This window comes from Melitaea cinxia, chromosome 4 (assembly GCF_905220565.1).
Source record: "Melitaea cinxia chromosome 4, ilMelCinx1.1, whole genome shotgun sequence".
Classification (NCBI taxonomy): Eukaryota; Metazoa; Arthropoda; class Insecta; order Lepidoptera; family Nymphalidae; genus Melitaea; species Melitaea cinxia.
The window spans coordinates 13,580,809-13,598,230 of NC_059397.1; the positions used below are offsets into that span (position 1 = coordinate 13,580,809).

General features: G+C 36.0%; 1 protein-coding gene across 2 annotated transcripts; it reads right to left on the bottom strand.

Moving 5' to 3' along the window:
* Nucleotides 1-5,965: 5,965 nt before the first annotated feature.
* Nucleotides 5,966-8,510, bottom strand: LOC123669920 (lipopolysaccharide-induced tumor necrosis factor-alpha factor-like). 2 transcript variants are annotated; one of them, XM_045603437.1, is made up of 3 exons: nucleotides 8,439-8,510; nucleotides 7,457-7,805; nucleotides 5,966-6,111 (listed from the first exon to the last, which is right to left on the bottom strand). In XM_045603437.1, exons 2-3 carry the CDS (start codon nucleotides 7,795-7,797, stop codon nucleotides 6,009-6,011), a joined length of 444 nt encoding a protein of 147 aa, XP_045459393.1. In that variant the 5' UTR covers nucleotides 7,798-7,805; nucleotides 8,439-8,510; the 3' UTR covers nucleotides 5,966-6,008. The 2 variants fall into 2 exon arrangements, with proteins under 2 accessions (XP_045459393.1, XP_045459394.1); XM_045603438.1 differs by lacking the exon at nucleotides 8,439-8,510 and having other exon boundaries at nucleotides 7,457-7,822.
* Nucleotides 8,511-17,422: the final 8,912 nt, after the last annotated feature.

The following is a 17,422-nucleotide window of genomic DNA, read 5'->3' on the forward strand; positions in this document are numbered from 1 at the left end:
TGGTCTGGGAATGTCCGCCTAGGTCTACTCCTTCCAACCCTTCCATCCACACTCGCCTTATACACTTTTTTCGTCAATCGTTCTTCACTCGTTCTCTTGACATGATCAAACCATCTGAGCATACCTTTCACAATTTTTGTCACTACATCTTCTTTCAGACCACAACGTTTCCTTATCTCACTATTTCTTATCCTGTCACTCAGTTTAACTCCTATTATACTTCTTAACGCTCTCATCTCAACTGCATTTATTCTGCCTTCATATTTCTTCTGCCATACCCAACTTTCACTTCCGTACATGAGTGTCGGAACCAACACCCCCTCCTGCACAGCCAAACGAGTCTTGTTAGACACCTCCCGACTGCTCATAAAGAAGTGCAAATCTCCATTCACCCTGTTTCCTGCATTCACTATTCTTTAAATATCACTCTCACACTTTCCATCTCTTGTAAACTTTTAACCCAGATACACAAACTCATTCACATGTTCAATTTATTCATCTCCAATCACGATATTGCAGTCTGTAACTGCCTCATCTCTTTCAACCACCATCACTTTCGTCTTCTTTACATTCATCTTCATTCCCTTTCTTACAAAGGTCCACTCATATCAGTTACCATCTCCTACAACTCCTCGGGCAAAGACGCAAGTAATACTTGATCATCAGCATAGAGAAGACATTTGACGAGTAACTCATTCATTCTCAACCCATTTTCACTCTCTTTTAAATCTGTCAAACAATTGTCCATGAACAACCACGATGACGCTACACATCCCTGTCTAACACCTTTTTTTTATCGTCACTAGAATCCCTATAAAGAGATTGCAATGTTCGTATGAGGACACTGCTCATACCATTTACGGACAATGCTGACCACAATTCATTTCTCATCACTCTATCATAGGCCTTTTCTAAATCTACGCAATAGACTTTTTTGTTTTTGGCCAAACACTTTTCGCCTATGCACCGCAAAGAAAAGACCCGATCCGCACATCCCATTCCCTTTCTAAATCCCGCTTGTACATCCCATACTTTATCGTCTGTTTCATTCACAACCCTCTCAATCAACACTTTTGCATACAATTTACCGACGACGCTGAGGAGGCTTTTACCGCGGTAATTTCTGCAGTCCTGCCGTGACCCTTTTCCCTTGTACAATGGGACGATTACGGCTTTGCACCAGTCTCTTTGTACTTGCCTATTTCGCCAGCACAAATTAAAAAGGCGGTACAGCTTGCTAGCCACTATACCATGTCCATTCTTCAGCATTTCGACGGTAATCCTGTCATACCCTGCAGCCTTACCTAATCTCATACTTTTCACGCTTCACTCCAACCCATCCATTAAAGTCCCCTATCATCACGATCCGTTCATTTTCTCCGCACTTATTATAAGACATCTCTCATGCTATCCCAAAATTCCTCTCTCTCTCTTGTTGGGCTTTTGATGACTCACCTCCGCGCAGCTCTGTCGGTGCATAGACCCCAAGGATAAAAAAGCGAGTGAGTCCGACTTTTAGCCTGATCCAGAGAAGTCTTGGGCTTACACATTCATGCTCCATCACACATTCAACCATTCGAGAGGGAAGAATCACACCAACTCCCTGACAGCCTCGGCTGGTTTCGGGGACTCATGTCACATGTCGAGACGAAGCCCAGACCATTCTGGAAAGTTCGAGCATGTATCCGGTTTTCGAGTCTATACTTCTATATAGTTCCACCGTAGTTCCTCTAACGCCATCTAGTATTGAGTAGAGGGTTTCATGTTATCTCTGTCTTTGTGTGGTTTCAATGATTGCCGCTAGATGGCGCTAGTTTCTTCGTGTGATCGTAATAATATATTATGGTAAAGGCTTTAAAAATATTTTTTAGTCCAGATAAACTGAAAGGCATTATCAAAAAAACTGAAATAAATAAATATATATCTATGTGGTCGAAATCTAATATATATGTTTTATTAGGGACACTTAAAAACTACTTGTTAAATCACGATCAAATTTAAATGCTACAACATGACTATATATACCATCTGTGCAACCAGTATAAAGTTTTGAGGTAAAACAAAAAAAAATACAGTCAAATTGAGAACCTTCTCATATTTTTTTAATCAGTTGAAAATACAAAGTTAATATTTGACAATGAAAAACATGACTTAGACAAAAAGTAGAAACAAATAACGATGGAAAGAAATATTGAATATAGACAACAGGCTTAAAAAAATGGCATCTGTCATGTTACCTTAATCTTATACCATTCATTATACAGCCTTGGATAATTTTTCAGAAATTTTAGTAGCTACAAAAACTTCATCAATAAATGTAGTTCTTCTTGTTTAGAACTAAAAAAACGTTTAAAATTTTAAAAGAACATTTATAGAAGTAAGATAAAAAATAATTTAAACCACTTCAGATCACTAAACACAGAACATGTCATGATAGCACGATCAAAGCAAAAATATTTATTTTACTACTGGTGCAATTCTAGCGAACCTTAGGACATTTTTAGAGATCCAATAAAATAACGACTTATTTTTTTCTGTCATAGTTGTCTCAAGACCACTTTTGTAAATTTCAGAAATGATTTGACATATAAGTCATCATCCATTTTTAGGTTATATGGCATACATAATTTGATAATAATTTATGAAAATGTAGGTACGTAATATTGAATTAATATTCATGAAAAAAAGCAAAATATTCAAAAACTATTAACATTTAATTCTGTGACACCTACCTACCTATCTGCGTCGGTTTGCCAGTTATCGTGAATACAGATATGTGTTACACATGCGAATGATAGCGCTTTACAAATTTAAAGTTTACCCACGAATTTAAAAAAAAAGGTCTGATAGTCCAACGCACGGATATAGGAAGGTTAATGGAAATAATTATTATTTGTTGCTGTTTAAGTAACGACACTATCTTCAGTAACAATTATTCTTCTTCTTCTGATTAAAATGGCTTTCAATAGTGCCAAATGACCACAGATGATTTCAACAATTATTCAACACGACATTGAATCGATATTTAATATCGTTTTGACATTCTTAGTTATTTATATTTTAGTTTCGTGATACAAATCGTCGTGAATCATCCATCGAACAATGAAGGCACCATAAGTAGGTACTTAGTGATAAATGATAATAGATAAGAGATAACGAATACATCTACGACATAAATAAATATTTTTAAATATTTAATAATTATAAAGTGGGCTCAGTAATGTTATTTACAAGAAAAAGTTATTCACGTAAAAATATAGTTATATCATATAAAAATGCACCTAATTGTCTTACTAAAGGAATTACATCAATTAGTTTTGTTTAGTTGAATTTATATACATTCTACCAAGCATTGTACACTCTACCAAGCATTTTAGGATACAAGTGCTTTCTCTGTCCTTTCATAATTCTTATTCCAATCCTATTTTCGAATTGATAACCATGTAATTTAATCAACGTGTTACACGTGACTAAGAAGAAGAATTCTTAATCGGTTAATTAATTGTAATTCTAATGACAAAGCATTGCAACTGACACCGTAAAACCTAATTGGAGTAGCAAACGAGAGCAATTTTTTTTTTTAGTTTACTTAGTATATTAGTTCACCATAGTTTACAATAAATATATCTTAATTAAAAAAAAAGCTGTGTGGCTACGGCATTAAAGAATATAGCCACCCCCTCTCTTCCCAGTGGGTGTCATAAAAGGCAACTAAGGGATAAAACGGTTCCACCACCACCTTTGAACTGTTAAAGCCGACCGATGGCGAGTTATCCATCCAACTGCTGGCTTTGAAATACACAGGCCGAAGACGGGCAGCAGCGTCTTCGGTGCGACAAAGCCAGCCCTGCGGTCACCAACCCACCTGCCCAGCGTGGTGACTATGGGGAACACACATAAGTTCACGCCATTTTTGGCGCGAACTTGTGGAGGCCTTTGTGCAGCAGTGGACTGCAATAGGCTGTAGTGATGTGATAGTGATGATTAAAGAAATATTTCATACATACACTATATTTTTACATTTTAAAAATGAATCAATATAATTGTTGTATAGGCCCAAAAACAAAAGTTACGATGTAAACATATTTGTTAACCGACTTAAAAAAATAAGAAGGTGTCAATTCCACTGTATTTTGTTTTTTATGTGTACCTTATAACTTTTTACTAGGGGTACTTATTTTGATGGTTCTTTTTTAAATCGAAGCTGGTACTTGTTATGACAAGTACTAGCAAAAGTACTAGTGTACTTTTTAAATTGGATCGAGTTCAGGCGAGTCCTTTTTGAATTTATCTCTAATAATGCGTATTTACTTGACTGTTTTCTTTTCTATCTACGTTGTATTACTTATCGATAAAATTTAAGTCGGTTATTTCTGTTTGTAAGCAAGCGCAATTATTTTTGTTGCTACGATAATCTTATTACACAAAAAATTTTAAGCTCATATTTTTCGAGTAACTTGTAAACTATACAATTTTAATACGTTTTATCTAAATCGAAACTGATAAAAGACATTTATCATTATCATGCAGTTATCATTACGTGACTAGTAATTCCTTTTACATAACACAGCTCAAAAACTTTTTTCTTGTATTATTATTTTTTATTATTTTTCATAGTAAAGTTTCTTGATAATTAGGATAGCAAGAAACGAAACGAAATAAAGGTCATTTTTTACAAAAAGATATAAAAAAGAGCTAATAAAAAGAGAGATATCATATGATTCTCGACTTCTAAAGCATTGGTTCCCAAACATGTCAATCGGCCCCATTTGTATCGGAGTCAGTTTTTCAGGGGTCGATAAAAACAAAAACCACAATTTTTTTAATTCGTAAGTAATTCATCATCATCACTTCAGCCTATCGCGCTATCAAATGTGTAGTTCCTTTAGATTATTAATCAAGGATTCTAGGTTACGATAGTAGTCTAATACAACGGCTTATCAGAAATTTGAATCTACACAATCATTGAAATTCATCATCATTATAATCATCATCATCATCACTTCAGCTGATCACAGTCCACTGCAGGACATAGGCCTCCATAAGTTCGTGCCAAAAATGGCGTGAACTCATATGTTCTGCCCATAGTCACTACGCTGGGCAGGCGGATTGGTAACCGCAAGGCTGGCTTTGTCGCACCGAAGCCGCTACTGCCCGTCTTCGGCCTGTGTATTTCAAAGCCAGCAGTTGGGTGGTTATCCCGCCATCGGTCGGCTTTTTAAGTTCCAAGGTGGTAGTGAAACTGTGTTATACCTTAGTCGCCTCTTACGACACCCACGGGAAGAGAGGGGGCGGCCTTCACCGGCAATCTTACGTAGGTGGTCCAGCAGGCCAGGGGACGTACCACACTACGTTTGCGATGACGCGGTCTCCACTCCAGTACACGTCTGCTCCAACGGCCATCGGCCCTGCGACACAGGTGGCCAGCCCATTTCGTTCTCTTGTGAATAGACGTACAAGAATAGATACATTGTAATGATATATATAGTAATAGGAGTAAAGAATAAAAAGCGAAAATAGTTAGTTGTTATTTTATTAATCTAATAAAAATTAAATAATTTAATAATAACTATAAACGTAAGTAATAAACGTATATTCACCGGTTTCTCCGAAAATTGTCAACCGAAATCTTTTTTTTTTCGGTAGCGTATACATCTAATTTGATTTCATTATCATCAAGATTTGATGATGGAATCCTAGCGTAATCGATTATAGGCACATGAATATTCATTATTATTTTAATTTTTACTTATAGCTTTATAGTATACATATATAAGATTTAGGAAAAAATGCCTGTATCTCTTCTCTGTTTTTTATGTGTTCCTTGGGTAATATTTGATTACCATTATTTGTGAATTGATCGATTACCGTTTACTTAATACTAATACTGCTATAGGTAATTACTATAGACGCTTCATGTCATCTTGGGACCCGTCTGTGAGCGTTAAAAATAAGTAGTTACAAGTTTACGTCAGCAGTATTTTTATTTTCGTACATTATTCTCTTTATTAAGCCTTGTGCGTTCCGATATACGCATTACAATTAACACAATAATGCTCAGCGTTATTGCAAGAGTCTACACAGTAGGGTATGAATACACATGGCCAGCATCTGAAAAGAAAAAATGTTACAATATTAATAATACGTATGTCCCGAGCGTCCTGTTCTTTTTTAACCGACTTCCAAAAAAGGAGGAGGTTCTCAATTCGACCGTATTTTTTTTTTTATGTATGTTACATCAGAACTTTTGACCGGGTAGACCGATTTCGACAAATTTTGTTTTAATCGAAAGGTGGTGTGTGCCAATTGGTTCCATTTAAATTTATCTGAGATCTAACAACTACTTTTCGAGTTATATCTAATAATGCGTTTTTACTTGACGCTTTTTCCGTCGACCTACGTTGTATTATACCGCATAACTTTCTACTGGATGTACCGATTTTGATAATTCTTTTTTTGTTGGAAAGGGGATATCCCTAGTTTGGTACCATGATAAGGAAACCAGGATTTGATGATGGGATCCTAGATAAATCGAGGGAAGCTCTCGAAAATCCGCAATAACTTTTTACTGGGTGTACCGATTTTGATAATTTTTAATTTAATCGAAAGCTGATGTTTATCATGTGGTCACATATAAATTTTATTGAGATCTGATAACTACTTTTTGAGTAATCTTTGATAACGCGTAGTTGCTTGACTATTTTTTCGTCGATCTACGTTGTATTACTTGTCGATGTAATTGAAGTCGGTTTTTTTTCGTTTGCGAGCAAACACAATTATTGTTATTTATTGTTTAAATCTGTTATTCAAAATACATTTTTTAGGTACACCTAATCATAGGATCTACATAAAAATACGACTTCGTATAAAACCTATAATATATTTATGTAATTTTATCTAGCTTTTATTTGTATATTAACCTACTACGTATTCCTATCCCGACCGTCTCGTATATTCGAGTTTATTTCTGAAGTCTTACTTAATCTCTCAATTATATCGGGTCATCAGGTCAATTTTGTAATTCACACTAGTCTTTGACTGGCTACGCAATTTGCAACTCAATTTCGTCAAATTATATCATTTACATCTAATTAAAATATTTTATATTTACTTTATTTTATAAAGTACCACCACATTGTTGATTTTTAAATGAACTGTACTCAAACTTAACACTCCGGAAAAATCCCGGCGATTTTTGAAGTGCATTATTGTAATTACATTTGTTTGTTACATGAGTTTAAAGAAATAAAAAAATTACTAGTCTAGGTCAAACCTTTCGATATAGCCACATATAGCATACCTAATCCTTACGCTAAAAGTCACAATAATAGTATTAATATATCAGAATACAATAATTTGATATATCTAATTTATTTCATAATAGTTTGATAATAAGAGTATACTATTATATCAAAGCTTTTAATCATGCTAATTAAAATTGCATTAAGAAACTTACGCAAATAAAAATAACATCACAGCCACAACGTGTGTTCTCATTGAAGGCACTCGCTTAACACGTGTAAGAATCTGCTCGTTACAAGACGGGCACACATACACTGTTGGGTTTGGACCCATGTCATTTGCTACAATTATTGTTGCATTTGTTGGGACACTGGTCGTATTATTGGGATAGACAATAGTGACATTTGATCGTCCAGCTGGTGGTGGAGGCTGATATTTAGCATTACTTTGTCCATGTGAATTACCAGGAAGACTCGATTCAACTGAAAGACCAGGGTATGGTGGTGGAGCCAGTGGAGTAGCATTGTACGTGTCCGTTTCGATATCACCTTTCATATCTGTTACTGAAAATTTTAAAATTTAAAAAAAATATCGATATAAATAAAAATCAATTGCTAAATGTATCGCTAAGTGTAAACCTCGAGAACGGTGTTTTTTTTTTTAATATTTAAATAGTTGTAGAAGGTTCTTACAAAATGAAAAAGGAGAAATTTTCTCAGCAAATTAAAAAAAAATAACAAACGTAATTTAAACTTCAAACGCTCAACAGTTTGCAATAAAGGATAACATCAGTCGCGTCAGATACTAAATAGCATAAACGTCATCTTAATTTTCGTAGAGCTACAATAACTTCCGGTAAAAAGCACTTTTCGCACAGAAAAATGACCACACGTCATTATTCAAATATGTGGATTATACGATAATAATACACGTAAAATGATAAGATGGAGGCTTATGACTCATATAAAAATATAATTATCCCATATTTTTTTTATATTTTCGGAAAAAAATAAATTTTATATTGACAAAACTAGAGTAATCAACTACATAAACAACCAGTGGAAATACCTAATATACATTTGTAATAAATATATGTGTATATATATATAAATATTGTTACGCTAAGTAAATTCCTCCCACAGTTTGATAAAAAAAATTACAAACGAAGCGTTAGAAACAAAGAAATTTTTTCTTACCTTTTGTTGAAATATTTTTTACACTTACAAACTCTATGTCGACCGACTACGAATGCGACACTAAAATGACTTGATTATATACCAATATTTCGCGTCACAACGCTTCTGTGTAAATAAGATTAGAATTTATCAATTTTTGATAAAAAGCGTGATTGTATATTGTTTATGCTAAAATAGTACTAGTAATACGGGTTCTTATGCCGTTTTTTTTCTGTTTCTGTAATCAATATATGTACATACAACCTACTGTGTGGTTACGGTAGTAAAGAATATAGCAACCACCTCTCTTACCGTGGGTGTCGTAAGAGGCGACTAAGGGATACACAGTTCCACTACCGCCTTGGAAATAAGGATGGCGGGGAAACCATCTAACTGCTGGCTGTGAAATACACAGGCCCAAAAAATTACTTGAAATACACAATCCACAATGGATTTGTTGAACTAGAATTCCATCTACCTTCGCCGTGATATGCACATCCTTTCTTTCCTTTATAAAATACTCAACGATCAAAAGTCAATATTATAATGACTATTGTAAAATTACTTAGTGCAATAAAGAATATTATTATTATTACTCGAATTAGTTATTCGTGTGACTGAAATGCTATGTTATAATAATTATTTTTTTAGTATAAATTAATCGTAAACCACCGTATTCAGAAAACTGAAGGTTACAGGGCAGTCGACATGAACGGGCTGGCTAACAATCTTAGAGACCTTCAATACTGATGAGTTCTATAAAACTCACAGTTTGGCTTCTTAAATAAGCCTCATCAAAGAATTATGTCACCTTTAGTTCATTTTGATGCAAAACTTTATACATAAGAAAATTACGGTAACTACAACAAGAGGTTTAAAAGTATATTTTTACTAGGTGACCCCGCAAACGTTGTTTTGCCATATATTTTATTAACCCCTTAATCCCCCTCCTTTTAACTTAGTGGTATGAAAAATAGATGTGGTTCGATTCTCAGACCTACCCAATATGCACACAAAATTTCATGAGAATCGGTCAAGCCGTTTCGGAGGAGTTTAACTACAAACACCGCGACACGAGAATTTTATATATGAGATAAGTCAATTGTCAATAAATAAATAAAATAATAATTATAGTTTTTTTTTTTTTGTTTGTGACAGTCACAAAGTGTTCATTGCTCGCTATGTAACAACTTAAATGTAATTTTTTTTATCTTCATTGAATCTTTTTCGTTTTAATTTTTCAATATCATAAAATAACTGAGAGTACGGAATGGATAAATAGTTATATAGGTTAGTATAAATAAATGATTGTTGTGTTTCTGTGGTGAGTAAGGTGACCAGAGCTCCTGGGGGAGATTCGGGGTCGGCAACACGCTTGCAATGCTTCTGGTAATCGCTTACCATCAGGTGAGCCGTACTCTTGTTTGACGACCTAGTTGTATAAAAAATATTATAAATATTTATCATGTCTTATTTTTATCATAACAGTTGGGATATTTTTTTTTATATTATCTCATCTATTATGCTACGAAAAGAGATACATTTTTTCGATTTTGGAATATTTTTATTTTATTAATCGTTGTAGCGTAATATTTTATAGATTGCTTTCGTCAATGAATTGGCTCTCAAATATCATATCATATATTATATTAATACACTTAGGTTAAGATGTTTGCCTTCCTATTTGGAAAAATCTCACAATTACTCCACATAAATTGTATATCGCACTGTGAGGATTTATGGGTTAAACTTGAACTGCTAAATACCAATGGTCAAACTGATTATCTGTACATTTGCACCGTTTATATCCCCCCTCCGCAACAGAAATATATCTTGGAACACTTCATTTTAAATACAAATCATATAATTGATAAACTTAGCTCCTTTAACATAATCGTTCTTGGTGATTTTAACTTGGGCGGTCTGTGTTGAACTAGACGACTGGCCCTGCACTGACTCCGATAACAACGAATAATTTTTTGAATATCATGATTACTGATTTAATGTCATTAAATGCTCTTACACAGTATAATTGTTATAAAATTAATAAAAATCGCGTTTTAGACCTAGTAATTAGCTCTCTGGTTATCTCCCAATTGAGCGAAAGCAAGGACCCTCTTTCCGGGATAGAACCATTACACCCTCCTATCTGGGGGCACGGTAGTGCCCCCGCCAAGACGAGCCAAAAAAAAAAAAGAAAAAAAAAACGAAAAGCACTACCTATCTTTTCTCGAAGTGCTTCGTCGTTTTTTTGAACCCTCATAACTTGGGTTTGGATTATACCAGATAAACAAAATTCTGGGGATATGATGTCAATAGCGGATTTATTAAACATATAAAGTTTCAATTGCATAGCTCTTATACTTTAGATTTTATTGATATCTAAAAAACCCCGATTTCGTCACTCACTGATGATCATCAAAATTCATAGAGTACTTCCTGAAGTCCCAGAAAGCTGAAATTTGGTATGTAAGCTAGTATTAGTACACAAACAACAAAAAAATTCTAAAACTTGGAACTTTTACCCCCCAACCCCTTAAACTAGGAGATGGAAATTTGTATGAGACTTCCGCAAATTTTGATGCTAGAGGTCTGAAAATTGATATAGGGACTCCTTGTTATTAATAATAATAATAAAATACATAAAAAATAAAAATCGGTTATTAGTTTATGTCGAAAATTTACATTTTGTAATTTTGGTATTTAAGTTTTGGCGGAGGTCACCGTTTGCATATCAGTTCAACATAAAATCAAAAACAGCGTGCTTAAACCGAATATTGTGAAGATTGGATGATATTTATGGTATAAAATGTGTCGGTGGTAAAATGCAGCTATAATATTGTCATAAGCAACTTACAAAAAGAAGTGAAATCCCACCAAAAACATTTTCATGTAAAATGTTGCCAAGACGAGATCATATGGCTCGCACTGTCAAAAAGTTATCAGATCTCATGTAGAGCCAAGCTTCTAACCCTACACGCCCTAACTCTACAAACCCTAACTTTACAAACTCTACACCTTAGTCAAAATATGTGGCTTGGCCGTTTCGTTACTACCGGCTGTCGATGTTGTAGATGACGACTTTTCTGTCTCATTTATATATATATATATTCTCTTTTTATTTTTATTTGTATTATATGTATATCAATTATTCTTCTTCGTTTTATTTTTTCTTTAATAGAACTATTGTATAACAGAAAAGTAATAAACAGTGAATAAATTTTTCACCTTACGCCCACGTGACGGTAGCGAAACGGCCAAGCCACATATTTTGACTAAGGTGTAGAGTTTGTAAAGTTAGGGTTTGTAGAGTTAGGGCGTGTAGGGTTAGAAGCTTGGCTCTACATGAGATCTGATAACTTTTTGACAGTGCGAGCCATATGATCTCGTCTTGGCAACATTTTACATGAAAATGTTTTTGGTGGGATTGAGTTTTTCGCTAAAATTAACTTTCAGGAAAAGCTCGAATCTTGTATTGGGGCTAGGTTCCGCTTCTACAAAGCTGACTATGACAAAATGACAAGTGCCCTGGATTCTTGGGAGAAGAAATTGTCGACTTATGATTGCTGTTCTGAGAATTATCGTTGCTAAACATGTGCCCAAATCCAAAACACGGTCTAGTAAATATCCGCTATGGTTTTCTGCAGCACTGATAGAAGTCATCAATAAAAAATTTAAATATCGTAAAAATGGCAACCCTCCTGATTTAATTACTTTTAAGTTGCTCAGGGAGCGTTGCGCGAAGCTTCATAATCTAAACTATAAATTTTATTTAAATAGCCTGGAAACAACTTTGTCTTCAAACCCTAAACTTTTTTGGAACTTTATCAAGCGCAAAAAGGGTAAGTCAATTTCCTATCCTGCCACGATGTCCTTAGATGGCGAAGTGGCTTCTTCCGGACCTGGACAGATATAATATCATAAATAACGGTTCGTTATTAAACAGGTTTGTTATTTTTGTTGGCGTCCTGTCCACATTGGCGCGTTGGCACGTTGGCGCATTGGCTTGTTGGCGTGTTGGCGCATTGGCGTGTTGGCGCATTGGCCTGTTGGCGTGTTGACGTATTGGCGTGTTGGAGTGTTGGCGTGTTGGCGTGTTGGCGTGTTGGCGTGTTGGTGTATTGGCGTTTTAACGTGTTGGCGTATTGGAGTGTTGGCAAGTTGGAGTGTTGACGTGTTGGCGTATTGGCGTGTTGGCGTGTTGGCGTGTTGGCGTGTTGGCGTGTTGGCGTATTGGCGTATTGGCATATTGGCGTGTTGGAGTGTTGGCGTGTTGGCGTATTGGCGTGTTGGAGTGTTGGCAAGTTGGAGTGCTAACGTGTTGGCGTATTGGCGTGTTGGCGTATTGGCGTGTTGGCGTATTGGCGTGTTGGCGTGTTGGACTGTTGGCATGTTGGCGCGTTGGCACATTGGCGCATTGGCTTGTTGGCGTGTTGGCGCATTGGCGTGTTGGCGCATTGGCGTGTTGGCGCATTGGCGTGTTGGCGTGTTGGCGCGTTGGCATGTTGGCGTATTGGCGTATTGGCGTGTTGGCGTATTTGCGTGTTGGCGTGTTGGCGTATTGGCACATTGGCGTGTTGGCGTGTTGGCGCATTGGCGTGTTGGCGTGTTGGCGTATTGGCATGTTGGCGTGTTGGACTGTTGGCATGTTGGCGCGTTGGCACGTTGGTGCATTGGCTTGTTGGCGTGTTGGCGTGTTGGTGCGTAGGCATGTTGGCGTGTTGGCGTGTTGGCGTATTGGCGTATTGGCGTGTTGGCGTATTTGCGTGTTGGCGTGTTGGCGTATTGGCACATTGGCGTGTTGGCGTGTTGGCGCATTGGCGTGTTGGCGTGTTGGCGTGTTGGCACATTGGCGTGTTGGCGTGTTGGCGCATTGGCGTATTGGCGTATTAGCGTGTTGGCCTGTTGGCGTGTTAGCGTATTGGCGTATTGGCACATTGGCGTGTTGGCGCATTGGCGTGTTAGCGTGTTGGCGTATTAGCGTGTTGGCGTGTTGGCGTATTGGCGTGTTGGCGTATTGGCATATTGGCATGTTGGCGTGTTGGACTGTTGGCGTGTTGGCGTATTGGCGTGTTGGAGTGTTGGCGTGTTGGCGTATTGGCAAATTGGCGTGTTGGCGTATTGGCGTGTTGGACTGTTGGCGTGTTGGCGTGTTAGCGTATTGGCGTATTGGCATGTTGGCGTGTTGGACTGTTGGACTGTTGGGTTATATATACTATATAATTAAATAAATAAAATGTTATATTAATTCAGTACTTTTTTAACTTGAATCTGACCTGCCTACACATTCTAAATTTAATATATGGCCCTCTGCAAAATTGAGTTTAACATCCCTGATCAAATATAATTTTATGTGTATGATCTGATTATAATATGGGCACAAATATTTTGTTGAAACTCGACCCATATCTCTAGGACAGACCACAAAACCTCTAGGTCGTGTGGTCTGTTGGGTGTTTGATAGCTAAAGTTATTTGAATAACTCAATTCAGCTAGCTAATCAAGATATAATAGCAGCGACGTCTCAATTTTTGTATCACCATTCTGATCGGTCCCTAAAAATTCTAAAAATTTAAATTAATATTAAAAAATTAGATAGTTACATATCTTCGAAATTTTTGTAGAACTATGATATTATACAAAAAATCAATAATTGTGTTTGCTCGCAAACGAAAAAAAAAACCGACTTCAATTACATCGGCGAGTAATACAACGTAGATCGACGAAAAAATAGTCAAGTAACTACGCGTTATCAAAGATAACTCAAAAAGTAACTATCAGATCTCAATAAAATTTAAATGTGACTACATGATAAACATCCGCTTTCGATTAAATTAAAAATTATCAAAATCGGTACACCCAGTAAAAAGTTATTGCGGATTTTCGAGAGTTTCCCTCGATTTCTCTGGGATCCCATCATCAGATCCTGGTTTCCTTATCATGGTACCAAACTAGGGATATCTCCTTTCCAACAAAAAAAGAAATATCAAAATCGGTACATCCAGTAGAAAGTTATGCGATATAATACAACGTAGGTCAACGAAAAAAGCGTCAAGTAAAAACGCATTATTAGATATAACTCGAAAACTAGTTGTTAGATCTCAAATAAATTTAAATGGGACCGATTGGCACACACCACCTTTCGATTAAAAAAAATTGTCGAAATCGGTCCACCCGGTCAAAAGTTCTGATGTAACATACATAAAAAAAAAATACAGTCGAATTGAGAACCTCCTCCTTTTTTGGAAGTCGGTTAAAAAATTAAAAGTATTAAGTTATTAAAAAAAGGCTACAATGAAAATAAAATGTTATTGGGATATCATTTTTAGTCTGTGTCATACCTGTGTTGGCCGTTCTTCCACAGACAATATGTTTTGAACAGAAAAACTACATCATTAAAAATATATAGGTAATACGATGTTGCCATACTTTCATCTATAGTAAAATTGTACAGGATAATTTTTTTAAAAGCTTTATATTTCTCGAACACAACATAAAAAAAAAATTGTGTTTGCTCGCAAACGAAAAAAAACCGACTTCAATTACATCGACGAGTAATACAACGTAGATCGACGAAAAAATAGTCAAGCAACTACGCATTATCAAAGATTACTCAAAAAGTAGCTATCAAATCACGATAAAATTTACATGTGACCACATGATAAACATTAACTTTCGATTAAATTAAAAATTATCAAAATCGGTACACCCAGTAAAAAGTTATTGCGGATTTTGGAGAGTTTCCCTCGATTTCTCTGAGATTCCATCATCAGATCCTGGTTTTCTTATCATGGTACCAAACTAGAGATATTTCCATTCCAACAAAAAAAGAATTATAGAAATCGTTACATCCAGTAGAAAGTTATGCGGTATAATACAACGTAGGTCGACAAAAAGGGGCAAGTAAAAATGCGTTATTAGATATAACTCGAAAAGTAGTTGTTAGATCTCAAATAAATTTAAATGGGACCAAATGAAACACACCACCTTTCGACTAAAAAAAAAATTGTCGAAATCGGTCCACCCAGTCAATAGTTCTGAAGTAACATACATAAATAAAAAAAAATAAAAAAAATACAGTCTAATTGAGAACATCCTCCTTTTTGGAAGTCGGTTAAAAATAAAATTAACGTATTTAATTGAATTAACATATTATTGACTTAGATAAAACGATTTTTTAGTATTTAACATTATTAATGAATATTATAGAACGGAAGTAAATTTCTATCTACTTACGAAAACGACTCTAGTCTAATAAAAAATAATAATAATAAATTAAACAGAGAACCAGAAATAAAGAAATTACAAATAACTTCCTTTTTGTTAAAATATTTTTATCAAACACAAACACTATTTATTAACCAACCAACTACGAATTCAACACGTAAAAAAACTTGAAGATACTTGTATAATATTTTGACGAACATTTAACCTTATAAGAATTCAGTGTAAATAAGATTAGAATTTATCAATTTATGATAAAACGCATGATGAGGTTGGTTTTACTAAAATTTTTAACAAGTAGGTTACTAGCATTTTAGGCTATACTCTGAGATTCTATACATCGTACGTATATAGTACATTATTTGTTACTGCACTCGTAAACCCCATATTCAACAACGTACGAATTACATCGTTAGCAAAGGTGTTCAATCAGCTTACCGATGATTCCTGCGAAGTAATCCAATGTGAGCTATTGCTCACCGGTTAATGTTAGGCGCTTCCACATACATAAAAAGCAACGACAACATACTAAAGTATTTTCTAAGGCATTTTTAATGAATTTCATAAACTGACCGATCACCGATCTACCGTCACAAGATATCTGTTCGTATGCCTTGTCACTGCTACAACCGCATGTGATGGCCTTTAGAAGTTTCGGACTTTAGAGCATCTCTGTCTTAACACGTAATATACAGTAATATATAGTAATACATAGTAATACATAGTAATACATAGTAATATATAGTAATATATAGTCATGTTTAGTAATACGCAGGTAGGTAGGTATCGCTGTGTTTTAGAAATGGTGGTAAAGCTTTAGATTAGGTAAAACCGAATTTCGGGACCGTGGGGGGATGGGGGGGGAGAGGGTGGGGAACGCTACCCCTGGTACCACTGTCACACCTCGGAACCCCATGGTTATGGAGATATCCATGGTTAAAGTTTTGAGGTTAGAAGAAGAATTTCGAAAGTTAGAGGAACGCTTGGCTCCGGCGCTGCGGGAAGTGGCTGCGGCGCTCCCTCCGCGCCTCCGCGGCACAAAAAAAACACTCTAGGGGTAGGACAGACCAAGACCACGTGGACAGTGGGGTGCTCCGATTCGGTTTTGGGTATTTTTCGAATTTCTAAACCTATATTCTAGCACGCAATGTTACTAATTTTATTAGAATATTATGTCTGACGCGTTATTTTGTTTAAAAATGTCGATTTGTCAGTCGTTAAGCGTCAGTTCGTATCGTTTGTTGATCTTGCAATCGAGATCGTTTTTACGTAAATTTGATCGAAAATAAAATGTGAAAGTTGGTGAATGGAGCATATGAGTGCACTTCCCGCTGCACCGGAGTTAAGGTGGAGTCAGACACGGAGCTCTAAGGTATTGTAATATCTCTGAATCACGTAAAGTTAACCCCAAAACTTCAAACACGATATCTTCGAAACCACGGGGTTTACGCGAAACGCACACTACGGGGGGCTAAAAAACCCACCCTCTCCACCACCCTTTACCCTCCCACCCCCATTTTACCCCATAAATTGGAGGCCACTTAACTAGCGAATGACCAATTCTTCTTCTAACCTCAAAACTTTAACCATCGATATCTCCATAACCATGGGGTTCCGAGGTGTGATAGTGGTACCAGGGGTAGTGTTCCCCACCCTCCCCTCCCCCATCCCCCCACGGTCCCGAAATTCGGTTTTACCTAATCTAGATCTTAGCCGAAATGGTAATAATTTGCGACTCTATCAGTTTCGTATTCTTAGTATATAAGCAGTTTTTACTCCTG

Bases quoted from the DNA above. Each gene is read 5' to 3' on its own strand.
- LOC123669920 (XM_045603437.1), bottom strand. From the start codon at position 7,797: ATGAAAGGTGATATCGAAACGGACACGTACAATGCTACTCCACTGGCT. The intron at 6,112-7,456 runs GTAAGTTTCTTA...TTTTCTTTTCAG, and splicing joins GTGATGTTATTTTTATTTGC to ATGCTGGCCATGTGTATTCA.